General features: G+C 41.1%; 2 protein-coding genes across 2 annotated transcripts; one reads left to right on the top strand and one right to left on the bottom strand.

Moving 5' to 3' along the window:
• The first annotated feature begins 1,513 nt into the window (after nucleotides 1-1,513).
• On the top strand, nucleotides 1,514-4,318 carry LOC146372681 (T-cell acute lymphocytic leukemia protein 1 homolog). Its single transcript, XM_084952084.1, has 3 exons — nucleotides 1,514-1,827; nucleotides 2,213-2,277; nucleotides 3,132-4,318. The coding sequence occupies exons 1-3, from the start codon at nucleotides 1,787-1,789 to the stop codon at nucleotides 3,563-3,565; spliced, it is 540 nt and encodes a 179-aa protein (XP_084808210.1). The 5' UTR covers nucleotides 1,514-1,786; the 3' UTR covers nucleotides 3,566-4,318.
• A 4,499-nt stretch (nucleotides 4,319-8,817) lies between these two features.
• Nucleotides 8,818-13,852, bottom strand: fam174c (family with sequence similarity 174 member C). Its single transcript, XM_084952537.1, has 3 exons — nucleotides 11,373-13,852; nucleotides 9,730-9,852; nucleotides 8,818-9,432 (listed from the first exon to the last, which is right to left on the bottom strand). The coding sequence occupies exons 1-3, from the start codon at nucleotides 11,630-11,632 to the stop codon at nucleotides 9,429-9,431; spliced, it is 387 nt and encodes a 128-aa protein (XP_084808663.1). The 5' UTR covers nucleotides 11,633-13,852; the 3' UTR covers nucleotides 8,818-9,428.
• Between the last annotated feature and the right edge of the window lie 48 nt (nucleotides 13,853-13,900).

Genomic DNA, 13,900 nt, shown 5'->3' with positions numbered 1-13,900 from the left:
CAAACAATAGATGTCATCATTATGATGAACGGAATTCCTGTTTATTTCACACAGTTGCATTTAATACGTTTTATTTTACTCAATTAAATATCACAGACCAGAAGTAACACAGATTAATATATATATATATGAACTGAAACCAAAATGCAATAAGAACCAGAAAAAGGATCATAAAAATAAACTTTCCTCCATAAAGGAAGAAGTTGAGATTTATAATGGAAGTAATAAAGGACAAAACAAAAACCACGTCAACATCATCACAGACAATTAGAAAGATTCAAACAGCTGATTTTATTTAACCTCCACATCAACTCTACAAACTTTAATGAAAATAAACACCATAAAAAATAAAAGCACATTGTTTGCAATAGTCCTCATTAAGCGTTTTAATCTACGATGGTCACTAATCACTAATGTTTGTGGATAGTTAAGGTTTTAGATATCACTCTGGGTCAACACACCGGAATCAAACGATTAGTTCATTCCCAGGCCTCTGAAGAAATTCAAGACCTGTTGAGAAGGTCATTTGGTAATTTAAATCAGCTGTAGTGGATCAAGGACACGTCTAAAACCTGCAGGACACTGGAACTCGAGGCCTGGAGTTGGACACCCCTGGGCGCAGGTAGAGACTTTAACGGAAAGCGAAGCGGCCGTTTGATGGCGTCAAACATCAGATAGACGAGTCTAACAGCTCGTGAGTGAACTGCTCAGCTGGAACCACACGACACCTGCAACGCTTCCGGCTGCGCGCGCACACACGAGTCATAAATAAAAATTATAAGATAATTAAGTAAAAGGCGATTGATAGAAGTTTAACAACCACCACCGTCCCATCGATCAATAAATCAATAATGAGTTACATTTTTACTTTTATAGGCTGATGCAGTATAGAAGATGTTATATTCCTGTTTGTAACTGACCTTGGACAACATGGCTCAGTGTGAGTATTTAGCATGTTTTCCTCCTTTGTCTCTGATTTTTAAGTTGTCCTGCTTGGCAAAGATTAAAACAAAATCCCAGTTTACCAGCATTTCATTAAGTCTTCTTAATATTATTAAATCGTGCCGTTTCCCTCTTACTGACGTGTCCTATAATAGCTGTAAACGTATTTTGGTGCAGAAATGTGAACAGATAGAACTTCCGAGGAGTATATAAATAAAATAAAAATTCCTCTTAAAATTTCGGCTCACCTGAGAGGCGCATTAAAGCTACTCAACAATAAGTCTGAGACTTTCAGTTTTTTAACCCCGCAAACAAAAGCGAGAAACCCTTAGAGCTGTCAAGAAAAGAGTTTAAACAGAAACAGTCATATGGCATGTTTGGTTTTACTTCATGGCAATACGTAGATACTTCAGTTAGTGTTTCAGTCACTGAGAAGTTTTCGCCACAGGACCAGCCTTGATGGTCTGTGCGTACTGGGTCCGGCTGGCAGCGGCGGCGCCGAAGGCTGTGGAGTCGTGACGGAGGAGAAGGAGGAAAACACGACTCCTACAGAGGGGGGAGGGGGGAGGCGGACCAAGGACCCTGCAGGTCCCTGGAGAGCTGCTTCCTGGGACCCTGGGTTTAATGGCTTTAATGGGACTGTCTTTATCAAAGGGGGCTCCGAGAAAACGACGCGCCGGGACACGGGGAGGTGGGGGTGGGAGGGTCCGTGGATATAAAAAGAGGCGACTGACACTGACTCTCCACAGAGCCGAGGGAAAGTCAGCGGAGCCCGAACTGCCAACTGAACCCCGATTAGCCACCAGAGTCTCCTTCACTTCTGCTGCTTTTGTCTGCAAGAGACATGCTGCACGAAGATGTCCAGGACCTCCACACCTTCCGCAGGTGAGACCGGCGTTTATTAATGAACTGTAAACGGCTTAAAACAACCATTTTTGTTACTGTAAAGATTAATAGATGTTGGAGTTTACAACAGTCAGTGTGTTTGCACTAAAAAGCTGCTTGTTTTACATAAGCCGCAGTTATTACCTGTATATGCCATTATTGGCTTTTTAATCTGCGGTATTTACACAGTTTTACAAGACAGGGAGAACGCCATTATAACGATTATGGTGCATTTGTTTCAGCATGTTGCTGGCAGCTACATTCTATTGAAACCATTTTTAAAATAAAATATGATTTTCTATAATTCAGGCAAAACTTTTGCAGAAAACATCACCAAGGAGGATTTTTCTGCTCCTCACTAACGTGTCTGTGTGTCTGTGTGCAGTGATCCAGATCCACGCATCGCCCTGAAGCTCAGAGCAGCTCCGTATGAGAGGAACCTCACTGAGGGTGAGTTCACTGCATCACCAGATATGGAGACAAGCATGTTAGTGTGCTCTTCTATAGAGCTGACAAAAGACATTTTAGCAGCATTAAGCTTTAATTAATTCAGCATTTAAGAAAAATAATATCACATTCAAAAGGTCCACTTATTAGTTATAAGTGGTTATCAATACTAGCAGCTGTTTTCAACCGTGAATTATAAAGAAACCAGATAAGGATCCTATAAGATGAAAGAGGGCTGTTTTAATTTGTAAAAAGCTTCGCAGTTTTCCTTTCTATTAAAGATAAAACCTTGACGACGATGCTGTATAAAAACATGTTTTATAGACAGAGTGAGATTGTGTTTCTTCTTCGTGTGGCTCTGTTTAAGGTGTCGTGTTCTCTCCACCGTTCAGTGGTTTCGGTTGTGAATCCTTGTCCTTGTGTTTTTGAAGATTCTCTTTTCTTTGCTTCCTGTCTTTCCTCTGTTTGTCTCACTGTTTCTCCCACTCCAATTCCTGTCTTATTTCAAAGGCACGGTCCTCATGCAGCTTTCAGTTTTTTCCACTTCCCTTCTTCGTTCTTTTCTGACTTCACCTGTATTTTGTAATCCTTGTCTTCATGTTGTGCGTTTAATGTGAGTCTTTTCCCTCAGTCTTTGTCAGGTGGTCGTCTCTGTTTCCTTCACTTCTGTGGTTCTCTTTTATTTATTTGGTTCTTTTATTAGATTGTTTCCTACTAGAACAAAACAGCTGTTTTTCGTCACTGCACATGCTTATGCTGTCACCAGCTGAGGGTCACTCAGCTACTTTGTACCCAACCTTACATCCTTAGATGTGGTTCTCTGGTCACCAGCTGACCCTTCTTTGCTCTCCCCTCAGGTACCCGTCCCAGAGTGGTACGTCGGATTTTCACCAACAGTCGAGAACGATGGCGCCAGCAGAACGTGAATGGTGCATTCGCAGAGCTGCGACGTCTCATACCCACCCACCCCCCAGACAGGAAGCTCAGCAAGAACGAGATCCTACGCCTCGCCCTCAGGTACATCAACTTTCTGGACCATCTACTGACTGAGCAAGACCTCAGCGGGGCCCCACAGAGCCAGGCTGTGAGGCTGGAGGAAGACAGACTGCAGGGGACGCCATCACCTAACTCCACCTGCGAGAGTTCATCAGAGGGAGACTCTGATGGGCTGATGGGGGAGCAGAGGCAGCTCCAGTACCAGCAGGTACAGCTGAGCAGGTTGAGCAGAGATCAGCTGAGACTGTTTCATCACTCCAGATGTGAAAGCCCCTGCAGTCTGGGGTCAGACTGATGCTCATGTGCTCCAGTTCTGCTGTGAAGATCTGTTTGTCGTCAGTCAGCTGATTCAGGCTCAAACACAAAGATGTAAACAGGGAACACTAACAAGACAGAAACCTTCGTCATTTACAAGCTTTTTGTCAGACAATGCCTCTGCATTATTTCTGACTGGTTTTAGAAAATCACAAAAATGATACACGACACTTCATGCAGCAGACAGATGAATTATTGATCTTCATGAATAAATGATTATAGGTCAGACGTACTGGCATTGGGAACATCTGTTCATATTGTAAATGTTTTGGGTTAAACTGATGATATTCTTCCTCAGTGAGGTGAACAGAGTGAAAGGGAAATGTGGATTTTAAAGGCCATTTAATACATGATTGAGATGTTAGTGTAGCTAAATAAAAGCACAGAGTGATGGCTGGTAGCTTTAAAAGCACACATGGAATTATACATAAATATGAATTATTCTGCATTTAGTAATTCACTAATGAAAAAAGTTCATGTGATATTCACATGTGTCAGTGTTATTAGACGTGTGCTTTCCATGTTGTTTGTGTGTTTTATGTTTGATATTCAGGGTGATGTTCTGCCATGAAGCAGAAGAACCAGTAACCAGATTCAGGTTCTTTCATGAGGAACCTTTGGTGATTTTAATGTTAATAAAAATGTCTTTTTGTCCACTGATGAAATCTGTGATGATGCGCAGGTGTGATGCTCATATCTGAATACAGAGAAATAAAAAATACAGAGAAACTGATGCTTTTCCTCTTCGTTAATGACAACCTGCTGAGTCACTCGTGCAAGACTATCATAAATTCTTCATTTATTTTATTCTAAATTTGCACCTGATGATTGAGTGAAGAGCTGCAATAAACTGATATCATCACATACTCATATAGCCTTTGTCCAAGAAGTCCTCGGCATACTTCAGTCTGACATAAGGGTGTCTCTTTTGCAGAAGTGGAGGTCTGGGGTCTTTAGACACATTGCTCACTAGTTTTCTTTCCAGAGTCTTTGAAATTTTCTCTTCCTGCTTCTGCCACACGTGCTCTGTACTGTGAGGGCCGATGTGAGCTCCTTGACGATGCCTCTAACTCCAGGTGTTAACAGAAATGCTGTGATAACTTGGTATATCCATCTGCTGCTTTGTGACATCAACAATTCTGTTTTTCAAATCTAAACTGATTACTGTTTCTGCATGATGTTTTCTCAAGAGGCAGCAGTGGTTAGCATTGTTGCTTCACAGCAAGAAGGTGGTGAGTTCAATCCCACTGTACGGTCGGGGCCTTTCTCTGTGGAGTTTGCATGTTCTCTCTGGGTACTCTGGCTTCCCCTCACAGTCCAAAGACATGCAGCGAGTGGGGTTAGGCTAACTGGTAATTCTAAATTGCCAGTAGGTGGAATGTGAATGGTTGTCTGTCTGTGTGTGCTAGCTCTGCAACAGACTGGCTAAGACAGCTGGGATAGGCTCCAGGCCCCCACGACCCCGAAACGGAGACGAGAATGGATGGACGGGTTTTCCTATTGTGCATAAACTGGAAGTTAACTCTCAGTTTTCACATGATTTTACAACCTTTGATCATTACAAAGTTACAGCACATCATTGCACAGCAGAGGTTTGTGCTCTGGATATGGCTCGATAAACAGGTTTTAGGGGATCGTAATATCTGACATGGTCATTTTTTTCTGACATAATTCTGTTATTGTGTGTAAATATAAATGATTGATTCTTTCTAAGGAAAATAAATATGTTTTGAAATACTGTTTTGAAAAAAACAGTGCATAAGTAAACGTTGTTGTTATATTGTAACATGTGATGTTTTTTTCTTTTAAAAAAATTATTTAAATTAATTTCAATGCCAAATTTTGTTGCAGCATTGTTAGTGTGCGTCTGTGTGTGTGTGAGTCTGTGTGCGTCTGTGTGTGTGTGCGTCTGTGTGCGTCTGTGCGTCTGTGTGTGTGTGCGTCTGTGTGTGTGTGTGTGTGGGTCTGTGTGTGTGTGTGTCTGTGTGTGTGTGTGTCTGTGTGCGTCTGTGTGTGTGTGTGCGTCTGTGTGTGTGTGGGTCCGTGTGTGTGTGTGTCTGTGTGCGTCTGTGTGTGTGTGTGCGTCTGTGTGTGTGTGCGTCTGTGTGTGTGTGTCTGTGTGTGTGTGTGCGTCTGTGTGTTGGGGAGCAGGGGGGTTGGGGTGATGGGGCGGAGTAGACTGTCACTGTAACAAGGCCATGATGAGTTGAGGAGATGACTGATAAACATCTCACCCAATCAGACGGCCCTGAGGGAGATGGCAATAACAACAGGACAACTCAGAGGAGCAGAGGGGCGTGTTTCAATTAGAGAGCTGTGTGTGTGTGTGTGTGTGTGTGTGTGTGTGTGTGTGTGTGTGTGACAGAGAGATATCGGCTCATCCTCAGTTCCCACCACTGTTTCTCTGTTTGGCTTCCTCCTGAATATCCAGTGGGGTTAAGGTCAGGTGGCTGTGGAGGAAAGTCCACTGAAAACCAGCTCCCCCTTTCAAAGCTCCGAGGTGGGTTTGAGGCTCATTAATCTGCTTCAGGATGAATCATTCTCCAAAAATACGCAAACCGGAGGATACAGCATAGCTCTAAAGGATGGATTCCTCCATCACCTCATTTAGATTTAAAGTGGAGTCACAGCAGAGAATGATTCTCTTCCATCATCCACACCTGCACTCTCTGTCCACTTCAGTTTGCCTCAGCTTTATTTCACTCTTGGTGCATTTGTTTGGGCCAATGTGACAACCTTACTCTCACTCAGGTAAGGGCCGAATCAGCTGCTTTCATTAAACTCACTGTGTGTGGGGATCTGATCCAAACCAAGTACCTGGTGTACTCTGCAAGCTAAGCAGCTCACAAACATATGGACGTGTAAATGCTATCTTGCTCAGAAGGTTCATATAAAACCTTAGTTTTTAATGCTGCTTTTTAGTCTTCTTTGTGTGTTTGGGATGATTTCCACATTGCATGGATCAGTGTCAGTCAAGCTTTAGCCGTTGGACAGATGGCCTCACGTTTGACAGACCGAAGTTCATGGTTAACTCAATGAGAACAAGGTGCCCAGGTCTGTGGCTCCAAAAGAAGACCCAAATCATTACCTGTCCATCACCCCACTTGGCAGGTGGATTGAGGTGTTTGTGCTGATTTGCTGTGTTTGCTTTTCACCAAACTTGGTCCTCTGCACTTTGGCCTCATCTTTGCAAAGGACATTATTCCAGAAGTCTTGTGGTTTGTTCAGACACAGTTTTGAGTCTGAGATGCATCCGTTTTCTTCAGATTCTCTGAGCATTGCAGGCCAGCAAAGTGTCAACATCTGGTTTTATACATGTGTTCACACTTGCTGATGATCCTTCAATCGAGTAGATTTGAGTAAGCAGTTAGTGAGCACTGAGTGTCAGCCAGTTGGGTCTTGGTTTTTTAATCTCTCAGCTAACACAACTTGATGTACTGGACTTCTGATGATGTCACCTTTATCCTCCGGATCCTGCTTTGGATCCATGAAGTGTTTTTGGGCTCCATGCTCCGCCCTCTTAGAAACCTTTGATCCAGCTCGATCTGGCTCTGAAACTGCCCCTTGATGCTCAGAACAATAATCTTACATCTGTCCATTTAGTTGGCTCTTCTGATGTCATGTTTCCCACTATCACAGTGTCTGCTGGAAACTGGAGGTGCAGCCATATTTCTAACAGGTGAACAATAACTGCAGGTTGATTTAGCTAAAATTAGTGATGGTCTTCAGCAGATTTATTGACACCTGATCAGATAAACTGTGTGAAAACAGAGAGACTAAGGTGGGAACCGAGGATAAGCCAGCATCTCACAAACACACACACACATATACTCAGCTTTCTCTAATTGAAACACGCCCCTCTGCTCCTCTGGGACCTGTTGAGTTGTACTGTTGTTATTGTGATCTCTCTGGGGACCGTCTGATAGGCTGAGATGTTTATCAGTCTTCAGCACCACGCCCACTCATCATTAGCTTGTTACAGTGGCAGTTCAGCAGTCACCCTGCTATCAGCGATCCCGAAAAATCGCCACTTCCTGTTTTATTACCTCAGAATTAGCCTGTGTTCAGTGAGTTTAGTAACAAAGCAGCAACAGGTGGAAGAACAGGGAGAGAAAATTCTTTCAGTTATGGCGACAAAAACATTATTTCCACATGAGGATTTGTGGGTGATTTCTTTTCAATTTGTTTATTGATTGAATATAACAGTAAATCAAATTAGTTTTTTATTAAGATACCAAACTAAAGTTATTTATTTACAAAATATTTTTGGCTTAAATCTAGTATATAAGTATTGGTCTTATAAAAACATAAAACTGTCTTTTTTGGCAGCTTTATAAATTATCTGTGTGTTTGTGTTTTCTAATTTTAATGACAGGTGACCCTGTGTGTGTGTGTGTGTGTGTGTGTGTGTGTGTGTGTGTGTGTACACATACATAAAATGAAGTATTTCTCACACTTTGCTTAACGTTGTTTCGATTGTTTCCTTATTTGAATACATTTTGCAAAGATTGTTTTGGATGTTCATTCATAATATTTGTCCCACGTTATCATTCAAATCTGATCTTTTTCTGATGTTTTCTGGTTCAGGCTGTGCTAATATGATCCCTATACGACAGGTGCAGGTGCAGGCAGGTGCTTTGCTATTAACGTTGCCTTTAGCTTAATGTTTGAAACAGTAACACTGGTGACATCTTGTGGTGAACGCCTGCTACTACAGCTTCATTTTGAAGCTCCGGCCCTCACCACTAAGCTGTAAATAATTTTATTATTCAAAATCTAAGTAATGATTAAATTATTTAAAAAACAAACAAGCAGTTACACAGACTCAGTAGCTGCTTTGAGATCCTCATCGATTCCTGTTTCTAATTTAAGACCTAAGAGCTCCTTGGTAAAAATAACTTATTTTTTACATATTCCAGAAGTATTTTGCTTGGCAAAAGTATTTTCCAATATTTTATATTTATGGTTATAACATTTTTACATATTTTACTAAAACTTCATGTACTTTGGAAATATTCTTTACGTCATGTATTTTCACTTACTTCTGCAGCACTTTTACAAAATTATTTTTTCCAATACTGTAAGCACATTTTTTTTAACTACAGATATTTTACTTATATATTAAGTTTGTAAAAGATGACATATCATATCATGTCACCTGACACGACATGATAGAAAATAAAGTAGCCAATAAAGACTCATGTTCAAAAAACAAAAACAGATGGTAAGACATTTTTTTATATCCAAAAATCAGATTTTAATGTTTTGTTAAGAAGTGTGAATCTTGTCCACAGAGAAAAAAATGTCATCAGGAATCAAAGAGTTATACAAAAAGCTTCACATTCACCCTTTTAGTCTCAACACAGCCGATGTGAAACACTTTGTTTCAGGGCAGGCCGACCGTCTGTCAAGACAACAAATCCTGATCAATTGCAGCATTTCACACCACCATTGCTGCTGCCTGCCATCAGTCTGCAGTAGTATAAAGCATGTAGTCAGAGCAGAAAAGCTCAGAGTGGAAAAATACACCAAATAAACTCTTAGAAAAACACTCTGAAATAATATTAAGAGGAGTAACGAACAGAAAAGGAACATTTGGCCTCATGAGGATCCACTGATCCGTCATGTCTGCATTTCATCCGACACCACATTTAAAATAACAAAAAATTTGATTATCCTGCTCGTCTTCCTTGAGCAGCTGTGATTTGGCATTTTTCTTCAGTGACTATTTGGTCAGTTTGTTTGTTATTTCCACTTCTCTCAGCAGGCGTTGGTCACTTCTCCCACCCTCTCTCAATCTGTAATCAATACGGGCTGATCCGTCAGAGGACAAAGACCAGGACTCATCTGAACAGAGACAAAGATAACACCAATCAGACTGATTGTAAATCAAAGTCAGCAAAGTTCAGACTTTGGAACAATTCCAGTCAGTGTCTCTGGATTATTTAAATAATCAAACTATTCAAAATAATCAAAAGTATTTATTTACTGTTTTGACAACTTTGTGTTTTCATGATTCTATGTTTTTTACTTTTGCTGATGAACATCAGATAAAAAATAAAAATAAACTTTTACTGGTATTAGCCTTAAAATCAGGTTCTGGTTCTATTTCAGCGTTACTGCTGTTGCCTGTTAACCTCTGACCTGCGGAGGCTGCGAGATTCGTACAGCGTGTCGTCCTCGTCGCTGTCCACCGCATCCATCTCCACAGCATCGTCCTCGTTGGACAGTAGACCATACTTCTTTCTGTGGGTGGGCTTCTTCAGCCTGACGACATCATCACAAAACAGACATTTACTATTAACTCGACGCCACTGTGCTCCAAACAGACAGTTGTAATGTACAGCACTTAAAAAAAAAACACGGGTGAATTATGATATTTATGAACTGAATGTGAAATGTTAGGAGAATGAGATTCTTAATGTCAAGGCACTTAAACTCAGAACAAGGCCAACTGATGGCCAAAACAAATTGAGACACTGGTAGACGAGGATTAGTGTTAAGTGTTACCTCTTGAACCGCACAGTGAGTCCAGCAACTTTACACAAACGCATGACTGACACTCTGCACAGGTGTGTCACATCGCTAATATGAGACAGAGCTTAAAATGACCGAATTTACAATGACGTTTGGTGTGACATCACTCAGGTGGGAACCAAACCTGTGATTTCATATGAACACCACAGCTGCTCTAAATGATGGGAGAGACCAAAGGCCAGCAGTCTGTCACTAAACCTTCTGGTTGATGAAGTTCAGACTGAGGTTACACTTACAGCATTTCTCATGATATCTCTCCTTATTTATGCTATTTTTTGTAGCATAATGTAGATGAAGTATTGCCTAAGTGCTGCACAATATGTCCAACTGGCTCTGACTCACTGACAAACTAATGGCGGGACTCTAACTGAAGAGTGGCCACTAAAAGGCTTGCTCTAGTGTAAGTTTAGAAATTGCCAATCCTCATATGTGGACAAACATTAAGCCACACTATTCATAAATTCACAGTTTTAAAGTTTCTCCGCTTCTCAAGTTGAGGACATATTGTAAATGTGTCTCACGTGACTTCCTAAAACTACAGGAGCGACTCTTCCGTTTGGCTTCTGTAAATATTTGTAATTATTGTGACAGTTGACCCTCGATTCTGACCGCATAGTCTCCGTCTGTAAGGAGCAGGTTTGCTGAGGAAATTAAAAACGTACTTCTCACCAAAGAATACGTCGGATGAAACGAGAGGCCAAGTTCCACCTACTATTATCAGCAACGGCTACACTGAGAGGAGAAGGGATAGGAGTTTGGAGTGTATGCCGAACTAAAAATGGTTACTAAAACATTATGCTAGGACTTATATATAGTCGTTTACAGCACATAAAAACAGCTTCTACAAGCGGAAGTTTTAAGTTGATAGATTTATGGAGGGAATTCGGCTTTATGCATGTTACTCTATTCTTACTTTTGGATTTCTCTAATAACTTGTCAGATACAGTAATATACACAACCGTGTACCCCGAGAATGCAAACTATGTCAAAAAGCTAACAATAAACGTGCAGCACCTTATAATCAGCAGACTCCATTCGTAAATCCAGTTTTTTAAACTTTCTTCGCTTCTCAAAAGTTACTGAAGTACTGTAAAGTGATTTTTAGAAGCTGGAAAATGTGCTCTTCAGTTCGGCTTTCATCTGATCTGTAAATATTTCTAATTATTTTGGACATTTTAGGCCGAAATTGTGACTGCGTAGCGACTGTAAGAAGCAATGTTTTTGTTCTTGAATTAAATCGTAGTTCTCACCGCACGGCTCGGATGAGGAAGTAGAGGACGCCGATTATAGTGATGCCAACGAGGACGTAGAGGGCCCTCTGGATCATCGAGCTGTCCACGTTGAAGGCATTAAACGGACCCTTGCTGGTGCCGTTTATGGCGTTAACCCTGCTGGAGTTCGTCGCGGCGGTTCTACGAGTTTCGGTGCTGTTCTTCACATCCTCCGCCACGGACAAGAGAACCCAGCATACCGATACAAGAACCGCTGAGAGACTTCGATAAAAAGTCATTTTATATTTGAAAACTCTCAAAACAAAAAATAAGAAAGGAAGCTTAACGACTTTCGAAGCGGTTCGGAAGCAGAGTCGGGATTTCCCAGATACACGTAGCGTTAGCTAAACTCTACCGCCACACTGTTGACAATCCCAACAAGGAAGTTTAGGTCCAGCAAAGGTCGACGTCACAATAAAGATGGAGTCGCAGTCGTAGGGCCGCACGTTACCGCTCACCGACCAATCATTGTAAACCAATCCGCAGAAGGAGGCGCGGGGTTTACGCAGCACTGTACCACAAAATACACCATGAACCCAACACTTTAAAAATTATACAAATATAAAAATGGGCGCTAAAGTTTTTTTGTGTTTTAGATTGTAATTTATTTTATTTTTAAGCATTTATACTTCATCTAAGTTTATTTGTTATATTATGTTTAATAGGCTGCTGTAACAAGTTCTAGGATAAACAATGTAACCTATATCTTATCCTATCTCACAAGGGACTCAAAAAGAACCAGTATAACACAACTTGATCACTGATGAGTTTAAAGACATGCAGACACACAACAAGGATCCAAAACCAGCAAAGGGGGATTGGGGAATTTAACGTTACACGCCCCCACCCCCAAACACAAAGAAATTAAAGAATAACCCGACAAAAACGACAGCGACAGAAAAAGATACACATAATCACACTTGGCTCATCCGGACAAGTGATAGGTTAGTGAACCTCAGTATGCTTCCGTTTTATATATTGTGTGGTTTTCAGCAGCCCTGATGCAGTAATTAACTTTTATACTGTTAATGCCTCTATCGATGATCGCAGCAGCAATAAACTGAAAGTCCAAAACAATTTCCTTTAATCCACTTAAGCTTCTGTTTACCTACCGTCACTGTCCGAGGCTCCTTACCTTACCACTGTTGTCTGAGTCACTGAATGTAATCCAGAGATTTGTATTAAAAACTTGCTGGTTCATAATAATGTGGTGAACTTTTATACTGTTTACAGTGTAGTTTTTATTTGTTTAATCAAATGTGACAATGATAGAAACACACACACACACACACACACACACGCACAGAGGGTAAATGGTCTGTATTTGTATAGCGCTTTACTTAGTCCCTGGACCCCAAAGTGCTTTACACTACATTCAGCCATTCACACACTGGTGATGGCAGCTACATTGTAGCCACAGCTGCCCTGGCTGCCGGACACTGGCGACACCGGGCCCTCTGACCACCACCAGTCAACGGGTGAAGCTTCTTGCCCAAGGACACAACGACCGAGGCTGAAAATAATTAAGACCACCTGATGTATTTTAAATAGTTTGGTATTTCTTTTGTATATTCTATTTACTTTACTGGATTATTGGTAAGACCATATTTTCATGTAATTGATGACGTATAGGTATCAACGTAATAAGGACACATAAGGAATAGAAAAAATTAAAAAGCAAAGAAGAGACAGGAGAAACGGCCTTCAATCGTATTATGGATGTTGACAATGCACATTTCTTTCCACTGGAGGGCACTCTGCAACTTTGCTGATGGCAACTAAAATACAACAACCAGCAGATCAGAGCAGAGAGGGCTAGAGCAAAAAGTAAATCACTAACTCCACATAACAAATGTTAGGGAATTATGCTTATCTTTCATCAGTCCAAAAGTTTAACAATTTGTTTTAGTTTACTGTGGACTTCTGTACTATCAGGAGAGGCGCCATCTGGTGGATATTAGACGGACTGCAGGTTTAAAGCATTTCTCACTGGCTTCTCTTTTCAGATAATGATGTATTTAGTGTTGTGCACTCATCCTTTCATGTTCACAAATATCTTTATGGAGTCCCGGAATTCAGTTTGATAATATTTTTAATGTCTCTTTAATTTTTGCACACTCTGGAGTGCTCAAATAAAAGTCCTGCAGCTTGTTTACGTTAGGAAGCTGTTGCCCCAAGGTTACCACAATATGATGTCTTTGAAATATAGAGGTTATCTTAGAAACAATAATAATCCTTAGCACAACACTATATCAAACTGCGAATAAAGCCGTGGAGTGCGTCTCCTGTTTGTTCGTTAAAACCTGACCAGAAACTGATGAGATGCAAAGAAGGAAGCACCTCAGTGTTTCAGCGCTGTGCTTCTGCGGCGCTGGGCACGTGTGAAAGAGTGGTTTGATTCGCGCAGAATCAAAGTCTCCACATGTCACGCTAATGTACATTTATGTATTTAGGTTATTTCTGTATTTAGGCTGCTGACAGAACTTCGGTGACTGAGAGGATGGTGG

The sequence above is a fragment of the Perissodus microlepis genome, chromosome 15 (genome assembly GCF_051167445.1).
Source record: "Perissodus microlepis isolate ML-2025 ecotype Zambia chromosome 15, ASM5116744v1, whole genome shotgun sequence".
In the NCBI taxonomy this organism is placed as follows: Eukaryota; Metazoa; Chordata; class Actinopteri; order Cichliformes; family Cichlidae; genus Perissodus; species Perissodus microlepis.
The sequence above is the reverse complement of the archived record's forward strand: the minus strand, read 5'-3'. Positions and strand labels throughout refer to the sequence as shown.

Excerpts from the sequence above, each read along its gene's own strand:
- fam174c (XM_084952537.1), bottom strand. The coding sequence starts at position 11,632 with ATGACTTTTTATCGAAGTCTCTCAGCGGTTCTTGTATCGGTATGCTGG. Across the intron at positions 9,853-11,372 it reads TTCCTCATCCGAGCCGTGCG|GCTGAAGAAGCCCACCCACA; the intron begins GTGAGAACTACG and ends TGATGTCGTCAG.
- LOC146372681 (XM_084952084.1), top strand. The coding sequence starts at position 1,787 with ATGCTGCACGAAGATGTCCAGGACCTCCACACCTTCCGCAG. Across the intron at positions 1,828-2,212 it reads GACCTCCACACCTTCCGCAG|TGATCCAGATCCACGCATCG; the intron begins GTGAGACCGGCG and ends GTCTGTGTGCAG. Across the intron at positions 2,278-3,131 it reads TGAGAGGAACCTCACTGAGG|GTACCCGTCCCAGAGTGGTA; the intron begins GTGAGTTCACTG and ends CTCTCCCCTCAG.